General features: G+C 47.9%; 2 protein-coding genes across 3 annotated transcripts in view; one reads left to right on the top strand and one right to left on the bottom strand.

Annotated features, from left to right (window-relative positions):
• Positions 1 to 15,337, top strand: part of MMP24OS (MMP24 opposite strand) — a 32,033-nt gene extending 16,696 nt beyond the window's left edge. Inside the window, exon 4 of one of the 2 annotated variants that reach the window (XR_006540810.1) lies at positions 15,319 to 15,337. The gene's annotated coding sequence lies outside the window, so the exon portion shown is untranslated. Of the gene's footprint in view, positions 1 to 7,459; positions 7,507 to 15,318 lie in introns of those variants that run through there. The other variant, XR_006540811.1, reaches the window with a different exon arrangement.
• The window catches only part of MMP24 (matrix metallopeptidase 24), a 45,273-nt gene that overhangs the window by 13,274 nt on the left and 16,609 nt on the right, over positions 1 to 15,390 (bottom strand). The window contains exons 3-5 of the mRNA XM_021689303.1: positions 9,274 to 9,422; positions 5,175 to 5,291; positions 2,915 to 3,219 (exon numbers count right to left, since the gene is read on the bottom strand). Coding sequence (XP_021544978.1) covers positions 2,915 to 3,219; positions 5,175 to 5,291; positions 9,274 to 9,422 — 571 coding nt within the window. The remainder of the gene's footprint in view (positions 1 to 2,914; positions 3,220 to 5,174; positions 5,292 to 9,273; positions 9,423 to 15,390) is intronic.

Here is a 15,390-nt window from a genome sequence, read left to right as displayed (position 1 = left end):
TGCCAAGGATTTTCTTTAAAATATATCGGCCAGAAAATAAAAGTGGCAGGGGGAGAGAAGGTGAGATGAAGGCGGTGACATCATGTAGGGAATGGCTGAAGCAGGGCGGTGGGCGCCTGGGGGTTCATGTTATCATTCTCCCTTCTTTTGTGAGTTTGAAGGTTTCCATAATGGAAATTTAGAAGAGAGAAGAAAGCCAATAAACACAAAGTTCCCAGGAAGGCTCCACGTACTCCCTCGCTGAATTTATGTGGAAATTAAACGAGATAATATACAGGTGCTCCATAAATCTTAGTTCCTCTCATCTCCTTCCAGAAACTGTCCTAGGGCAACCTGCTGCATTCCAGTTCACCTGTCAGGAGCCTGTTGCTAAGGTCAGGGGCTGCTTCTGAACAGTTCATGCTTGGCTTTCCAAAGCACAGAAAATTCCTGACTCTTGTCCAAAGAAGACATCGGCCATCTTGGACGATCTATCAGAGTTGGCGATTGTTCATCAGGATGGGGTGGGACAGGCGTGAGGACGCTGGGATTGTGCCCATCCACAGGTCCCAGCTCCTTCCCACATATACCACCGGAAGCTCTTGGGATTTTGAGATGGGGCCCCAGGTCTCCAACAGCAAGGAGGGCTTGCAGGCAGCAGAAACCCCAGAGCTGGGAAGGGGAGGGCAGAGTTAGTAGGAGTGTCTTCCCGGTGCCTCTGCTAGCCAACATCCCTTTAAGAATTCATCTGTCTCCATCAGGGCTATAACTAAATTCTTGCCAGCTAACTGTGCCTGGCACGTAACAGGGCTCAAAAATGTTAGTCTCTCCTCACACTTTATCAGTTAGCACAGACAGCCCTTCCTTGACACCGATTCAAGAAGAAGGGGAGAAAGAATAGCTGTTCAGAAAGCCAGGAAGCACACCCAGGACAGAAGGAAGGGGATAGCAGGACAGAGGAAATGGCGCTGGATAGGAAAGAGGACCAACATTTGAAGAGGGCAAAGGACAAAGAGAAATTTAACAGTTCCCTATCTTTGCCGAGGCTGAGCCTTGGCCAAACCACCCTTTGACAGATAAGCCAAGAGTTGCCAATCCCTGGTCCACGCAATGATCTGAAATGTTCTCAAGGAGGCTGCCCCACGCCCAGACGCCAGACCCAGCCTCTGAGGAACTGGGCCTGTAGGAGTCTGCTCTCAGCCTGAAGCATAGCCGAGGAAAAAGAATGCCCTGTGTTTCCCAGACATGCCTAAGTTCAAGAATCAGAATGCCCAGGGGACGGACCTAGGAATCTGTTTATAACAAGAACCCCAGGGGATTCTTATGACCAGGCAAGTGAGGGAAACTCTGGGGATCAAGACAGTGTTTCTCAAGGTGATGGAACGCCTACATCAGAGGTGCCTGGAGCATTTATTACACCAATTGTGGATTCCCAGGCCTGACCCCAGAATCAGAGAATCAGAGTAGCAAGAGGTTAGGGGCCTGGAACCTGGAATGTGCATTCTTTAGAAAGGTTTTTGGGTGATTCTGGTGTGCCCTGCAGTCTGAGAACCATGGAAGCTTAGTTTGGTAGCTAAGAGTATGTGCTCTAGGGGCGCACCTGGCTGGGTCAGTCAGTAGAGCATGCAACTCTTGATCTCAGGATCCTGAGTTTGAGCCCCATGTTGGGTGTAGAGGTTACTTAAAAAAAAAAAAAAGAGTATGTGCTCCAGACTCATAATGCCCAGGTTCAAAGCCTTATTTCACCATTCACCAACTATGAGACTATAGGAAGACTACTTAATGTTTCTACATACCTTGGTTTACCTATCTGTAAAATGGGGATGATAATAATAATATATACAAACTACATAGCATGTGGAAGGCACTTGACACAGGCCTTAGAATATCAACACACTAATTGTTACCTGTTCTCATCTAAAAGCCAGAATCCTCTATCCCTTTCTCCTCCAGGCTCCCTCTGCATTTTCTTATTTTCTTGATATTTCTGCTACATCCTTCAGTAGCCTGCTTTGTGACAGAGTTACTTACACACTGTCTCCCCCACTCAACTGTGGGTTATCAGAGGGCAGAGACCATGTCTTTTTTGTTTAAATGTTTGGATACCCCCCACCCTGGGCTGTGTATCATGTGACACTGGTGTTGGAAGGGGTCTTAGAGATCACCCAGTCCAGTCCCTCCTTTTTTATACGAGGAGACTGAGAGTGGATCATTTGCCCCTAGTCGCACAACCAGGTGGTTGGGCTGTGGTTCGAGCCCTGGTGCTCCCAGCTACCAGCTATGCCATTTGAGCCGCAAGCTCTTTATCTTAAAAATGGGCATAATGATGTACACTTGCCTACTTACTAAGCAAGTGCCTCGGGAGTAAATACTGATGAGGAACGCTTTTGCAAGCTGAGGGGTATTGTTACTAGTACTGTACAATATGACTCTGGTTCCATAAAACATTCACTGAGCTACAGTGCTGAAGAGCAAGTTATCCACGGATACTAGAGTGATTATGGGGCCCGTTATCTGCCCGTAAAGTTGACATAAAGGAGAGAGAATCATGTTGTCTTGTATGATGGCCTTTGAAGCCCTTACCAGTCAGACCAGAGCCTACCACCTTCAGACCCCACATTCCGCTTGAATGACTTTTTTACCTTTTTCTCCAGCCTCTGATCCATTACTTCATATTCTTATTCACGGCCTAACCCTTCCCTCTGGACTCACACCCCTTAGACCATTTACTAAGTGATCTGACCCTACTCCATGGATGGATCAGTGTTGAGCATTATCAGAGACCTCAGTTTCCACCCTCTTGGGTTCTTAGCTCTTGGACCTGAAGCTCCAGAGCAGGAAACTCATCTATGGCATCCCAAGCTCTTCCTCAGGGCTTCTTTCCCTTACAACTGAGCAATCCAGGACTGACCCCCTGTTCCCCTCATGGCCTTACCATCATGGTTGGCATTTCCTAGTGTCCACGGCTCATCTGAGTCAAAGTGAGTGTCTCCTCCAATCCCTGGGCCAGGAAAGTAGGCATGGGCCAGGAATCCTCCTTCTCCATCAAATGGGGAGCTGTCGCCATGGAAACCAGAAGCAAAGAAGATCATGATGTCTGCCTCCTTCCGGTCACTTTTGATCTCATGGTATGGCACCTCTTCAAAGGTCAGCGGGGTCACCTTCTGCCAGACATCGAAAGCCTGGCGAATCGCTTTCCGTGTATCTAGCTCACCCACCTTCGGGGTGTAGTTGTGAATGCTGGTGAGAGAGGGGAGAGTCATTAGGGAGGAACGATCAGAGTCAGAGGCTTGCAGAGCTAAAAGGGACACCAGAGACCATACAGACCAGTCATCTTCAAATTTTGAACCCTAGGATTCTGCTGAGGTACCCCTGGGGTTGAAGAAGAGGCCAGGTGGGCAAGGCTCTGGGTCCCCACCCCTGCCTCAGTCCCAGGAGCTTTGCTTCAATCGAGGTTTTATATTTGATCTCTCACAAAATTGTGTTGAATACAGAATTCCATTCCAATGTGCAGAAAAAAATTAAGTGGGGGGATAGCATTTTCTAAATTTTAAGTTTTTCTCCCAATACATAAAATGTGTTTATAAAACATTTATAAAAGTTACAGAAATATTTAAACAGTGGAGAGTTTAAGTGAAACATCGCTTTTACAAATGTTTGGTACCAACTACCCATCTACTGCTTTCTACCTGGGAAGTTGGTATAGGGTGGTATCCGATGTAGTCAGTTATATACTTAGCGATTTAAGATTACAATCACCATATTGAATAGTTCTCCATAACAGAGCATCACTACTGGGTGCTCTGCCACATGAACACCTGGTTAAGGATTATTCACCCATTCTATAGGTAAGGAAACTGAGGCCCAGAGAGGTTGAGTGATAGAAGTTAAGGTTAGAAGCCAGTTCTTCTTTCTCTTGATTCATTCTACTTCTTCAGGAGACCTTAAGAGTCTATCCAGTTTCTAACCCAGATTCTTCTTATGTTTCCTTCTCTTGTCAGATTTCTGGAAAAAATCAAGTTCTGGTCTCTATAGCTCATCAGCAGAAGAGCCCTTCGTTCTTCAGCTTTAAGAATCCCTGTCTTGGGTGCCTGGGTGGCTCAGTTGGTTAAGCGACTGCCTTCGGCTCAGGTCATGATCCCGGAGTCCCGGGATTGAGTCCCTCATTGGGCTCCCTGCTCGGCGGGGGGCCTGCTTCTCCCTTTGGCCCTATCCCCTCTCATGCTGTTTCTCTCTCTCTCTCAAGTAAATAAATAAATAAAATCTTAAAAAAAAAAAAAAAGAATCCCTGTCTTAGGGGCACCTGGGTGGCTCAGTAGGTTAAGGGTCTGCTTTGGGCTCAGGTCATGATCCCAGGGTTCTGGGATCGAGCCCCTTGTTGGGCTCCCTGCTTGGCGGGGAGCCTGCTTTGCCCTCTGAGCTTCCACCCCCACTCATGCTCTTTCTCTCTCAAATAAATAAATAAAGTCTTAAAAAAAAAGGATCTCTATCTTAGATCTACCCCTGAATCCAGGAAATCTCCCTGGGTTCAGAGCCTTGAGAGGTGCCAACCGGAGCCCATCTGAGCCTACTCTATGCCTGGCCTTTGCCTCAGCCCCACTTTGAATCGTGCTGTCTGAGTCTGCTGTGCTGGGCCCCATCATCCCTGTCCTTGGTCACTGGTCTGACTTGGAGACTGGTCCTCCTCTGCCCTTGGTTTCCCCAGCTAGTTCAGGAGCGACACTGTTGTGATTCAGTTCCCTTAGGAGACAACTGGAACTGTGCTGGGAAGTTCAGGTGAAGTCTATCGGGCTCAGTGGTGAAGAGGTCCAGATCAAAGGGAGTGGGGTTTGGCAAGCAAGGACAGGGAGAGTGCGTTCAGCCCGTTTGTTTTTGTTTTTGTTTTTATCACAGCGGAAAGTTGCCAAACAATCCATACCCCACTCTCTAAAAACTGTAGGAATCTAAACAGGACTCAACTAATGAGTCCCCAAAGGACCAAACACACCTGAAGTTGGAGACACAGCATCCTCTGGAAGCCACAAGAGGGACGAAGTCATAGGCTCTCAGCACCTGGTCCTGATGCCCCCATGCCTGGCTCTCACCCCCATCACAGACCCACCACCTACAGCAGGGGCCTCTGAAACTCAGGCGGCGGCAACAACCCCGAGCGCGGATGGAGCCGAAGCCAGGGAAGGGTGGGGGGGTCTAAGCACCTGTAGGTGATGTGTTTTTGCCTCCACTTCTGGCCAGTCAGGGCATAGCGCTTGTTCCTCCGCCTGCGGCTTAAGTGGGGGTGATCGGGGACCCCGCAGCGGGGCTTCTTCATCCACCTGGGCAGAGAGAGCACACACACACACATACTGTGGTCACTGAACATTCTAGGAAGACACTGCAGGGTTCCCAGTCCTGGTCTAAATGGCAGTGTGCCTCCGCACCCTGGATTCGGGGGTCCTGGCTCTGATGGGTTCCCCCTCGGGAACACGATCCACCGGTTACTTGATTCATTCACTCACAACTGTTACGAAGACACAGGGCTGCATTCGAGCCTGGGGGGTCAGAGGCCTGGTTCCAGCTCCACCACATCGTGGGAGTCCAGGCAAGTGAATCATTGTGAACCTCAGTTTCCCCTTCTGCAACACGAGAATTCTAGCTCTCACTGTTCTTAGGTTGTGGTAAGCCTTAAGGGAGGGAGTATATGTGGAAATACCCTGTCAATGGGATTAGGTCACCTCACTCCCTGCTTTAAAACACTCCAATGATTTCCCCAAACACCTAGAATAAAGTGCAAATTCCTCATGTTGCCCCACAGAGATTCCCATGATCTAGCCCCTGTCTCCCGTGTGGGATGACATCCTCATCCCCTCCCCGCCGCATACACTCGGCCCCCAGCCACAGGGGCCCTCTTGCTGGCCTTGCACATGCTAAGATGATTTCCATGTCAGGGTCTTTGTTCCCTCTGCTTGCAACGCTCTTCTTCTTCACATGGTCTGTTCCCTTCTTTAAGGTCTCTGCTCAAATGTTACCCCTTCAGAGAGGACTTCCCTGCCCACCCTCTCTGAAGTAGCTCCCCCCTCCCATCCTATGGCTATCTGTTTATCCTGCTTAATTTTTCTTCATAGCATTGATCGTTGCCTGAAATTATATCATATATTAGCTTTTTTGTTTATTCTTTGTCTCTCTTAGCGGAGTCTAAGTTCCATGAACATAGGAGCCTTGCCTGGGCAGTGCCTAACACAGACGATGTTTGCTAATGATTTGCTGCATGAATGAGTGGGTGAATCAGAACTGCCAAGCAGTAGAATGGCAGAGTTCATAAGACAGCAAATTCCCTTTCACTGGAGGTGTTCAGAAAGTGGCTAAACAACTGTGGGACTTGGAACAGAATTCTCTGCAGCTCTTAGTACGCTGTGTTGTGATTTTAAATCTATTAGTCTATCGCCTCTAACAAATGGTGACTTCTTTGAGGACTGGAATGGCATTGTATTCATCAGCGTGTCCCCCAAATCTAGCCCAGTGCCTGGAACTAAGTGAATCCTGATAACTGTTTGTTGTCAGGTTAAGTGACATTAGGGAACCGTAAGCCTGGGACATCGTTGGGGATATAAAAAAAGGAGCAGGGTAGGAGATTTTAAAAGAACGTGTTGATTGGGGCCCAGGCCATCCTTGCATTTTATGTCCTCATGCTGGCCTAATGACCAACTCACTAAACCACAGCTTGAGTTTGCTGGAAGGGGCCACAGTCCACCTCTTGTGCAGCTGTTGAGAGCAGTTGCTGTTGGCCATATAGAGAAGAGGAGACAGAGACTATTTCAACCAAATGTTAAAAGCCCCTCGAGGGACTTAATCAGGTCTTACTCATCTTTGCAGCCTTTCTATTGCCTCGAGTGCCTCTACTCAGAAATCAGTACTAAAAAACTTAATAATAACAATATCATGTATTGGTATAAAAGTTTCTAATTTTTACAGTGTTTGGGGTTCTTTTAAAGGCATTTTTTTGATTCTTCAAAACAACTCTGTGAGGGATCAAAACATTTCTCTGTGAGAAATGATTTATCCTCATTTTTGCAGAGGAGGGAAAAGATACACGGATAAATCAAGTAACTTGCAGAAGACAGCAGTTGAGGCAGGACGGGGACTTAGTTGAATGAATAAATGAACTAGTAATTAATTCAACTTAACAAACAAAACAAGCAAACAGAAGCTGGGGCTTTTCTTTCCTCAGGCTTAGCACAAGTCTGGGCTCAAGGATATGCTGAATGAAGGAATGTGCGCCATTTCCCGAGGTAGGCACTCCAAAAGTAGTACTTTTAAAGGCTGCTCTGGCTTCCATTGCTTGACATCCTTGGGAAGAACCAGGAGCCGCCTCTGCAACAGCAAGGCTGAGCTAGGCCTGGAGGGGCCCCCGGGGAGGAAACAGGCCGGGAGAAAGGCAGTGACTGCCCAAGGTCACAGAGCTGGAACAGAAACTAAGGTCTCTAAATTCTACCCCCCCAAACAGGCTACCCCACTCAGGTCTGGGGTTAAGTGTGAGCGCCTTCTCCCTTGTCGTGCCTCCAAGACCACGTTCCCTGCCTTCCTACAAAGAAGGGGCAGAACTGCAAGTGGGAAATGCCATCCTCCTCCCTCAGCTCGTTCCCTCCACCTCCTCCTCTCTCCGTCCACCTGCCACTCTCTGAACCATGTCCAACAGGCCTGGGGCTTTCTGGAACAGAGTAAAACCCAAGGCCAGGTGGTGCCTCAGCAGAGACACCAGCGCTCCTGCCCCAGGATGCACTGCCACGAGGCCTACACAAAGCCCTCAAAATAACCTCTGCTTTGAATTCCGCCGGGCTCTCTGTAACCAGCTCACTCTGGAGGCCACAGGGCCACGGCATCCACGGTCCTGCCATCATAGCAACAGTCAAACATATTGTCTCAGAAGTTCCCAATCTTGCAATCAGAGAATCCGAGGAATAGAAAATGTTCGTACAGAATTAGAGGATCATAAAACCTCAGACTCAACCCAATTTTAACAGCTTAGAATAATGGGATCTAGAATTGGAGAGCCATAATCCAGCACTCCCCTTTGTAAATGAACTAGCTGAGGCCCAGAGAGATGACTCTCTCAGGGGGTGACTCACGCCCTGGATCCACAACCACCCACCACCTCCCTGCACCCTGCCTTGGGGCCCTGCTCCCTGCTTCCACCTGGGCTTGGGACCCCCAGCCCTCACCGCCTCCCTGGGACCCTCCCCCAGCTCGCTGCCAGGCCTTCGCGGCGGCAGCTTTAATGACTTTTATGGCTACTTCTCAAACAAATGTAAGGATGCTTAATTCTCTTCCCTCTTCAAACAAACAGACAAACAGACAAACAAACAAACAAACATCCACCTCTAGCCACCCTCTATTCCTCCCTCACTGTTAGGCTTCCAGAAAGTTTTGCCTCCACTTGACACCTCTACTCATCATCTCCCCTCCTCCCCACCGCGGTCTAAACTTGTCTCCACCGGTCCACAGACCTGCGCTGGTCTCCTGGCTGCTAAACTCGGCCCATGCTCTTCGGTCTCCTAACTGATGACTCTGCAGCAGCTGACCCACTGACCATCCTCCCCTTCTGTACCAGGACACAGAACCCCTGGCTTCCGCCCCGCTCTGGCTGCTCCTTTTCAGCCTGCATCCTGGGTTCCATTCCTATCACTCGTCTCTTCCTCCTTTTTGTACTCTCCCCTAGGAAATGCGACCATCCTCATGGTCTGGCTTCTTTGTTATCACCCCCTTCGTACCTCCCTGAAAATTAGCATTTCCTTCTGAGTTCTAGACTGGTGCAGCCAGATGATTGTACTTTTCACGTCGTGGTGAGCCTCTGGAGGGCAGGGATCATAGGGTCAAGTCCAGTGCCTGGTACACGTAGGCATTTAGCAATATTTGATAAACGGAAAAAGTGGAACAAGTTGCCAACTCATTATCCTTCAGGAGTTGTTTGTATCAAGCGAGATGTGTACATCTCAGGGAAAGCCAGAGGGGTGATTCCGAGAGCCAAAAGCTATTAGAGTCAGAGGAGATTTAAGACCCTCTCTCACCAAACCCCTCATTGTGCTGATAAGGAAACTGAGGTCCGGAAGGGTTCAAGGTCATACCGCAAATTTAGGGCAGAGCACCTCCCCAGCTCACCTAGGAAAGGGCATCTTGGGGTATTCCCTCCCAGGATGATACTGCAGGACTGAAAGACAGGAAGGTAGGATGGGCATGGTATACACACAGGGCCCATGACAAATATGAACACAAATGTAAGTCTGGAAGGTTCCAAGGCACGATGCCCTACGCAGATCTTACTCGATTGTTGTCTGATCCAACACACCGGTGACAGGGATTCCGTAAAACTGCTGCATAGTGGAGACTGCTGACTGTAAGGCCTTCCCTGAGTGCAGCTCGGGCGCCCGAGAGCCAGAGGGAAGCAGATAGCCATAGCACTTTAGCCAGTTCTGAAAGACATGGGAAAGAGGAGGGCGCATTAGACTGCAGAAGGCTCTGATCTACCTGGGCAGAGATTCGCCCTTGAGCCCGGGTTCGTTTTACCGAAGGGACCTATGGACTGGTGCTCTGATTGCTTCCTCGTCCGTTCCCTCCTGCACATGCTGGTAAACCAATCTCCAGAAAACCCAGCTCTCGTTGGCTTTCTCCCTCGCTATGAAGCATTCATGGGCTCTCTACTGGCTGCGGAATAAAGATTAACTTTGCATCCAAGGCTGTCCGGTACCCTGGCCTCTTTACTCCTTTATGCAGTGGTTTCCACTGATATGTGACTAGACGTGCAAGAGTGCAAGAATGCTTCCTTCTCCGAAGTGGAGTGGCCTGTGAAAATGTGCCCTCCAGAAACTGTTGTGTTGAACGTCAGAGTCTGCTGAAGAATCATGTTGTAGAATACTTATTGACGTGAGATTATATACAGGCTTTATTGCTAACCCCTCCAAGAGAGCAAGGTATCATAAGTACGTATAAGCAAAACAATGCATTATTTAATTTAAATACATAAATGTATGCATAGAAAAAAGCATAGAAGGGCACACATAAAAAATAAAAAATAACAGCATGGTTATGTAAGAGAATTTCTTGTTTTTAGAAAATATCCACCGAAGTATTTTGGCTTATATAATGGTGCATGATGTTTGCAACTTTTTCTTAAACAGATTCAGAAAAGGGGGGGGAAGTGAGAGAGAGAGGAAACAAATGTAGTAAAATGTTAAGAAGTGGGGAATCCGCGTGAAGGGTATTCAGGAATTCTTTGTCCTATTCTGGAAAACTTTTCTGAAAATCTGAAATGATGTAAAAAAATTTTTTTAAATAAAAAGAGAACTAGCCACGGACATCCTCTGTTATAGGATCATGGGGGAGAATTTCTGTTTTCTAAGTTTTATGCATGGAGTAATTTAAAAAGGGGAGGAACACTTTAAAAGAGCAAGAGCATCTGAAAGTAACTTGGATGAAGAAGCTCAAACAGACACAATGATTCTGAAGGACAGCAAAGTAGAGATGTTTATATCCACTGACAGTTGTGAGGGGATGGATGCCTGAAGAAACCAGAGCACCAGGAAATATCTGTGGCATCAGTTGGAAAATGAGGAAAACACCCATGGATCTCCTGCACCCACTGGCATTTACAAGAGCACCCCTACATGCTGGTCTCTGAGCCAGATAGAAGCTGCGGCCCATCCTCAGAGAATTATCCTGAACACCAAGTGATTTAAGGAAGGAGAAAGAACTTAGGAAACAATGTTATTCTCGTTGTGATTTTTGCTTCTTGTTTCTATATGAACAGTCTTATTGTGGATGTGTCTGTTGTTACAAGTGAAAGCAAACCGTTTTGGGAAGGAAGCAATCAGAAACTATAAATAAGTTATTATTTATTTCATCTAAGGTGACTGTAACATCTTTACTGCCTCGTGATAAAATGCATCTGACTGATTAAAAACAAAACAGAACAAGAAAGTCTTAACAACATCTCCAGCAGCACGACAACCTTACCTCTTTCATATTGATACCTAGAATGTGTTTTTCGCTCCAGATTATGGCACAGGATATCAAGACTTCTTGCAGTTTTCCAAACACTGAATCTCTTTCATGTTTTTGTACGCTTTCCCCTGGCCCTGACATACTCCTTAGTTAGGCGAAAAGCTTTCATTATTTTAAGGTTCCGCTCATAAAATACCACCTCCAGAAGACTTCCCTCACTCCCCAAACTAAGTCATTTTTTTCCTCTCTTGTGCTCCCCCAAGCCCCTGTTATAGATAATGTAGATCTTATAATATTGGATTCTAATCATTACTTGACATATCAGACTCTAAGTGCCTCAAGGGAAGGTTCTGTGTTCTACTCATCTCTCTATATCCAGTGCCCAGAAGTGCCTGACACACAGCGCTGCTCATCATGTCTGCTCAACAAACATAACTGGGCCCTCACTACATGCCAGGCACCGTGCAAGGCTCTGGGGGTACAGAGATGCATAAGGAGCTCACAGCGCAACAAGTAAATCCACCATGAATATAGCCCTCAAAGTCAGGCGTGTACAGAGTTCTATGGGAGAACAAAAGAGAGGTGTCTTTTCTGCATGGGGGTGGGGACGGGGAACTCGGGGAACTCAGGGGAGGCTCCCAGGCGGGGAGGGGTCAGAGCAGTGTTGAGGGATACAGCATGTGCAATCGTGGGAGGAGAGCATGGTGCATTCTGAGAAGGGTTTCAAATGACAAGAAGTGGGGGCAGGGAGTGTGGTGATGAGAGGGCTGGAAAGTAGGGATGTGGAGGGAGATGACATGTCATTATCTGTTCACAAAGTGGGCAAATTACAGAGAATCACTTGTGACTTGACTGTGGCCCAGGATCAGCCAAAAAGCTCAAGCAAATCATCTAGCAATGGACACGACAGGGCAGCTAAGTTACCCACTGTTCATCCTGGGTTAAATCATGCCATCAAAACATTACACCCTGCACCGCATCCTCTCAGCCAGAATGGCACGTTAGGTTCCCTGTTTTAGTGGAAACTTCAGTGAAGAATTATTGGGTTGAATAAACAGGGCATATAGTGGGAAAGAGGCACCCAGTTCTGAGATCGAATCCTGACTTCACTGCTCACTGGCCGCGTGACGCCAGGCAAACAGTACTCCAGTTTCCTTGTTTGTAAAATGTAAACCGTAATTCCTCCTCCGCAGGATTACCGTTGAGATAAAATGGACAAATGCACTCGACACATCATCCCTCAAAGCTGTTTGCTGTTGCTTGGGGTGGTGTCTCCGTTATCTTTTGCAAACTCAAGGTGGAAAACTTGGTCTCTGACTCCTTTGCCTTCTGAGATCTAGTCCTCCCACCCTCCCACATTCTCCCTGAACCAAGAGCCAGTCCTGATGGGTCCTGTGGAGGGCAGTATGGATGCTTGCCGCTAGGTGGCCGGTGGCCATGACCGTCTCTCCCACAGCACCCAGAGCACCGCCCAGCGGAGAACTGACAGCTGGCTTGAACTGTGTATTCTTCATCCTCACTCGACTTTCTTAGGCCCAAACACAATCTCTTTCTGTCAAGCCTTAGCTTGAGGAAAATGGTTTCCCTGCAGGGGATTCTGTATGCTTTCTGGATTCAGAAAGTGGACACAGGGTGGCCCAGGGGCTTTCCCTCTTGGCCTTTTCCCCAAGAATCTGTCAGCCAAATGTATGGCTTAAATATGGAGCACAGTGAGACTTGAAAGTAACTTACTCTTTTCATCTTTCCCACCACCAAGCTTTGTTTCATCCTTAAAAGTCTTACTTACAAACCTTGTTTCAACCTGTAAGCTGTCTCAAACCTTCCCAGAAAGAGGTGTGGTACAAATCTAAAATAAATCGAATTCCTCCTTATCTCTGGAGTCTACTCTCTAGAAACCCAACTAAGATGAATTATGGCATTTGGGAAATGTCTGGGGACCTTTGGACAGATACCACTGACAAACCAGGCAGCCAACTGAGGAGTTTTTTGAGCCAACTGAGGAGCTCCTCTGACCTAGCACAGGAATTAAGAACCTTCTCCCCTCCCGCCCTCATTACTGTTTATGGTAAGAGATAAAGAACAGGGAACTCTGGGCATAAACCTACTCCAGCCTTTGAACGCTGGGAGGAATTGAAAGTAGCTCCTCCTTGGTAAAGGGTAACCTGGTTTACCCAGCTTCTTTTCTGGGATACACAAGCAAGGAGCCATGCAGGGCCGAACAGGATGTGCTTGTGAAGGTCACAGAGTGTAGCTCAGCAGCATGAGGAGCTAGGATCTAAGGATTCAGGTCCTAGGCAAATGTCTGGGTCAGGACCAAACACTAGAATGGATCAGCCTTCTCCAAGCTCTGCTTCTGCTTCCCTCCCAGGTTCACTGGAATCAATCCTCAGAGCTCAGGGGCAGACCCCTAAGAAGGGAAATGGGAGGGAGAGGAGCTGGTCAAAGGACAGCTCCAAACCAGGGAACAGGGCATTGAGATTAGACCCGCGTGTGTGTGCGTGTGTGCAAGACTAAGAGGCTAGGGACCAGACAGTTCCAACTTCTGCTGCCTAACCCAGTCTCTGCCACTGTGTGACCCAGGCAGTCCCTCTTGACTTCTCTGGACAGAAGCCCCTGGTGTTGGTGCAAGTCTTCTATACTCCAGCCATACCAATTCCAAAACATCCCCTGCCCGCACATACTTGCAGGCTGTTCCTGCTGCCTACAAAGTCCATTCTCTTTATGCGTGTTAGCAAACTCATCCTTAAGGTCTAGCTGAAATGTTACCTCCTTTGGTAAATCTTCCTTAACTCTCCCTGCAGAACTAGTGGGCCCCCTCCTTACTCCTGCAGGGCTTTGCTTCTCTGCCACTCTAGACCAGTTACCACAGTGCATCCTACCTGTAGGTTGATATGTGTTTCCCACGAGATTGAGTTCCTGAGGAGCAGAGACTCTCGTGTTTATTTTTGTATCTGTTGTAGCACTTAGAACAGTGCCTGGCACAACAAATCATCACTGGATGCATGAACGAACCAACAAACAGACAGCTGGTCCAGGAGGCATTGCCTGGGTACCAAGGAAGGGATTTCATCTTGGGAAGGCTTCCTGAGTAATACACACAAAAACATCAAGATACCAAATTCTTGGTATCTGTTAGAGGCTGAGAAAAACATTTGCTAAAATTCAGTCTATTGTGGTTTGACTTCCTCACTTGATGAGGCAATAGGCTCCATTGGCCCGTCTGAAAAAAAGATAAAATCCACGAAAGGAAAAAAAACGCCCCATTCGGTTTTAAACACAATGACCTACCTTCCATCTTTTTACACCTGGACCCATTAACCAATCACCAGCCGTGTCATAAGTCTGACCTTTATAGCTCAGTTAACCAACTCTGAGATGTCTGTCACCCTTTAAGTGCTGAAAGAGGTGTAAACCCAGAAAAAAGTGAGAAAAATCTCAGAGTGCAGCGAGCAGGGACCAAAATAGCTGGGCTGAACCAAAGATGTAGAGATGGCAGACAGAAATGTGATTGGTTTGCTGGCCAGAAGGTGGGATTTCTGTTCCTGAGAAGCCAAAGCTGAGATATTCAGTAGTGGCAGGCAAAGGAGAGAGCGGAAAATAACAAGGAGAAAAAACGTGGCCCCGAGAGGGAAGAGATCGGCAGACAGCAGAGGCGGTGGTGACATGAGAAGTGGCATTGGGGGCAGCAAGAGGCAGATCAGCTGGGGGTGCTGCTGTTCGCTCTTGGAAAACACAGGAAGCAGTGGAGGAGGAGAGAAAGATGGATCCGCTAAACCAGCATGGCCTCCTGCGGGTATCCCGGAGCATCGCACCTGTTTGGGTGTGTGGCCAACCCCGACCGCACAGGTCTGGAGAAGGAGCGGGAGAATGATTAGGATCAGAGGTTTGATCAGGATCGCAGTGGGCTGGAAGGTATTATCAGAAAGGTCAGAGGGAAGCCCACAAAGAAGGACGAGGCAAGAGGTGTCAAATTTGGAAGCATAAGCTAGAATGAGGAAGAAAGAGTGAAAGACCCCGATCAAAGAGTTTGGGTAGCTGAGGTCATAATCTAGGATGATGATGTGAGGAACAGGAACAAGACATGACCTCAACACTCATAGGAGGTCCAAGTCCCATCCTGGAGGTTGTAGGTGCGGAAGAACAGTGACAAACAGGAGTGTGACTAAGGGAGAGTGGCTGGGAGAATGAAGGAACCACTCATATGAACCACGTCCTAGGAGGGAAGAATGAGGGATGTGTAGGCTGGAGAAGGGGGAGCTGCAGGGGACATGCCGGTCTTCACAGAGCCAACTTTGCTCTTTCCAGCTGAGTGTCCTTGGGCAAATGACCTCACTTCTTTAAGGTTCATTTTCTTCATTTGTTAAACAGAGGATGATAAAAGAAGGCTTGTGAGGAGGGTCCAGTGAGATGACGCAATGTGGTAGGTGAAAAATGGCCCTC

Source organism: Neomonachus schauinslandi, chromosome 10 (genome assembly GCF_002201575.2).
Source record: "Neomonachus schauinslandi chromosome 10, ASM220157v2, whole genome shotgun sequence".
Taxonomy (NCBI): Eukaryota; Metazoa; Chordata; class Mammalia; order Carnivora; family Phocidae; genus Neomonachus; species Neomonachus schauinslandi.
The sequence above is the reverse complement of the archived record's forward strand: the minus strand, read 5'-3'. Positions and strand labels throughout refer to the sequence as shown.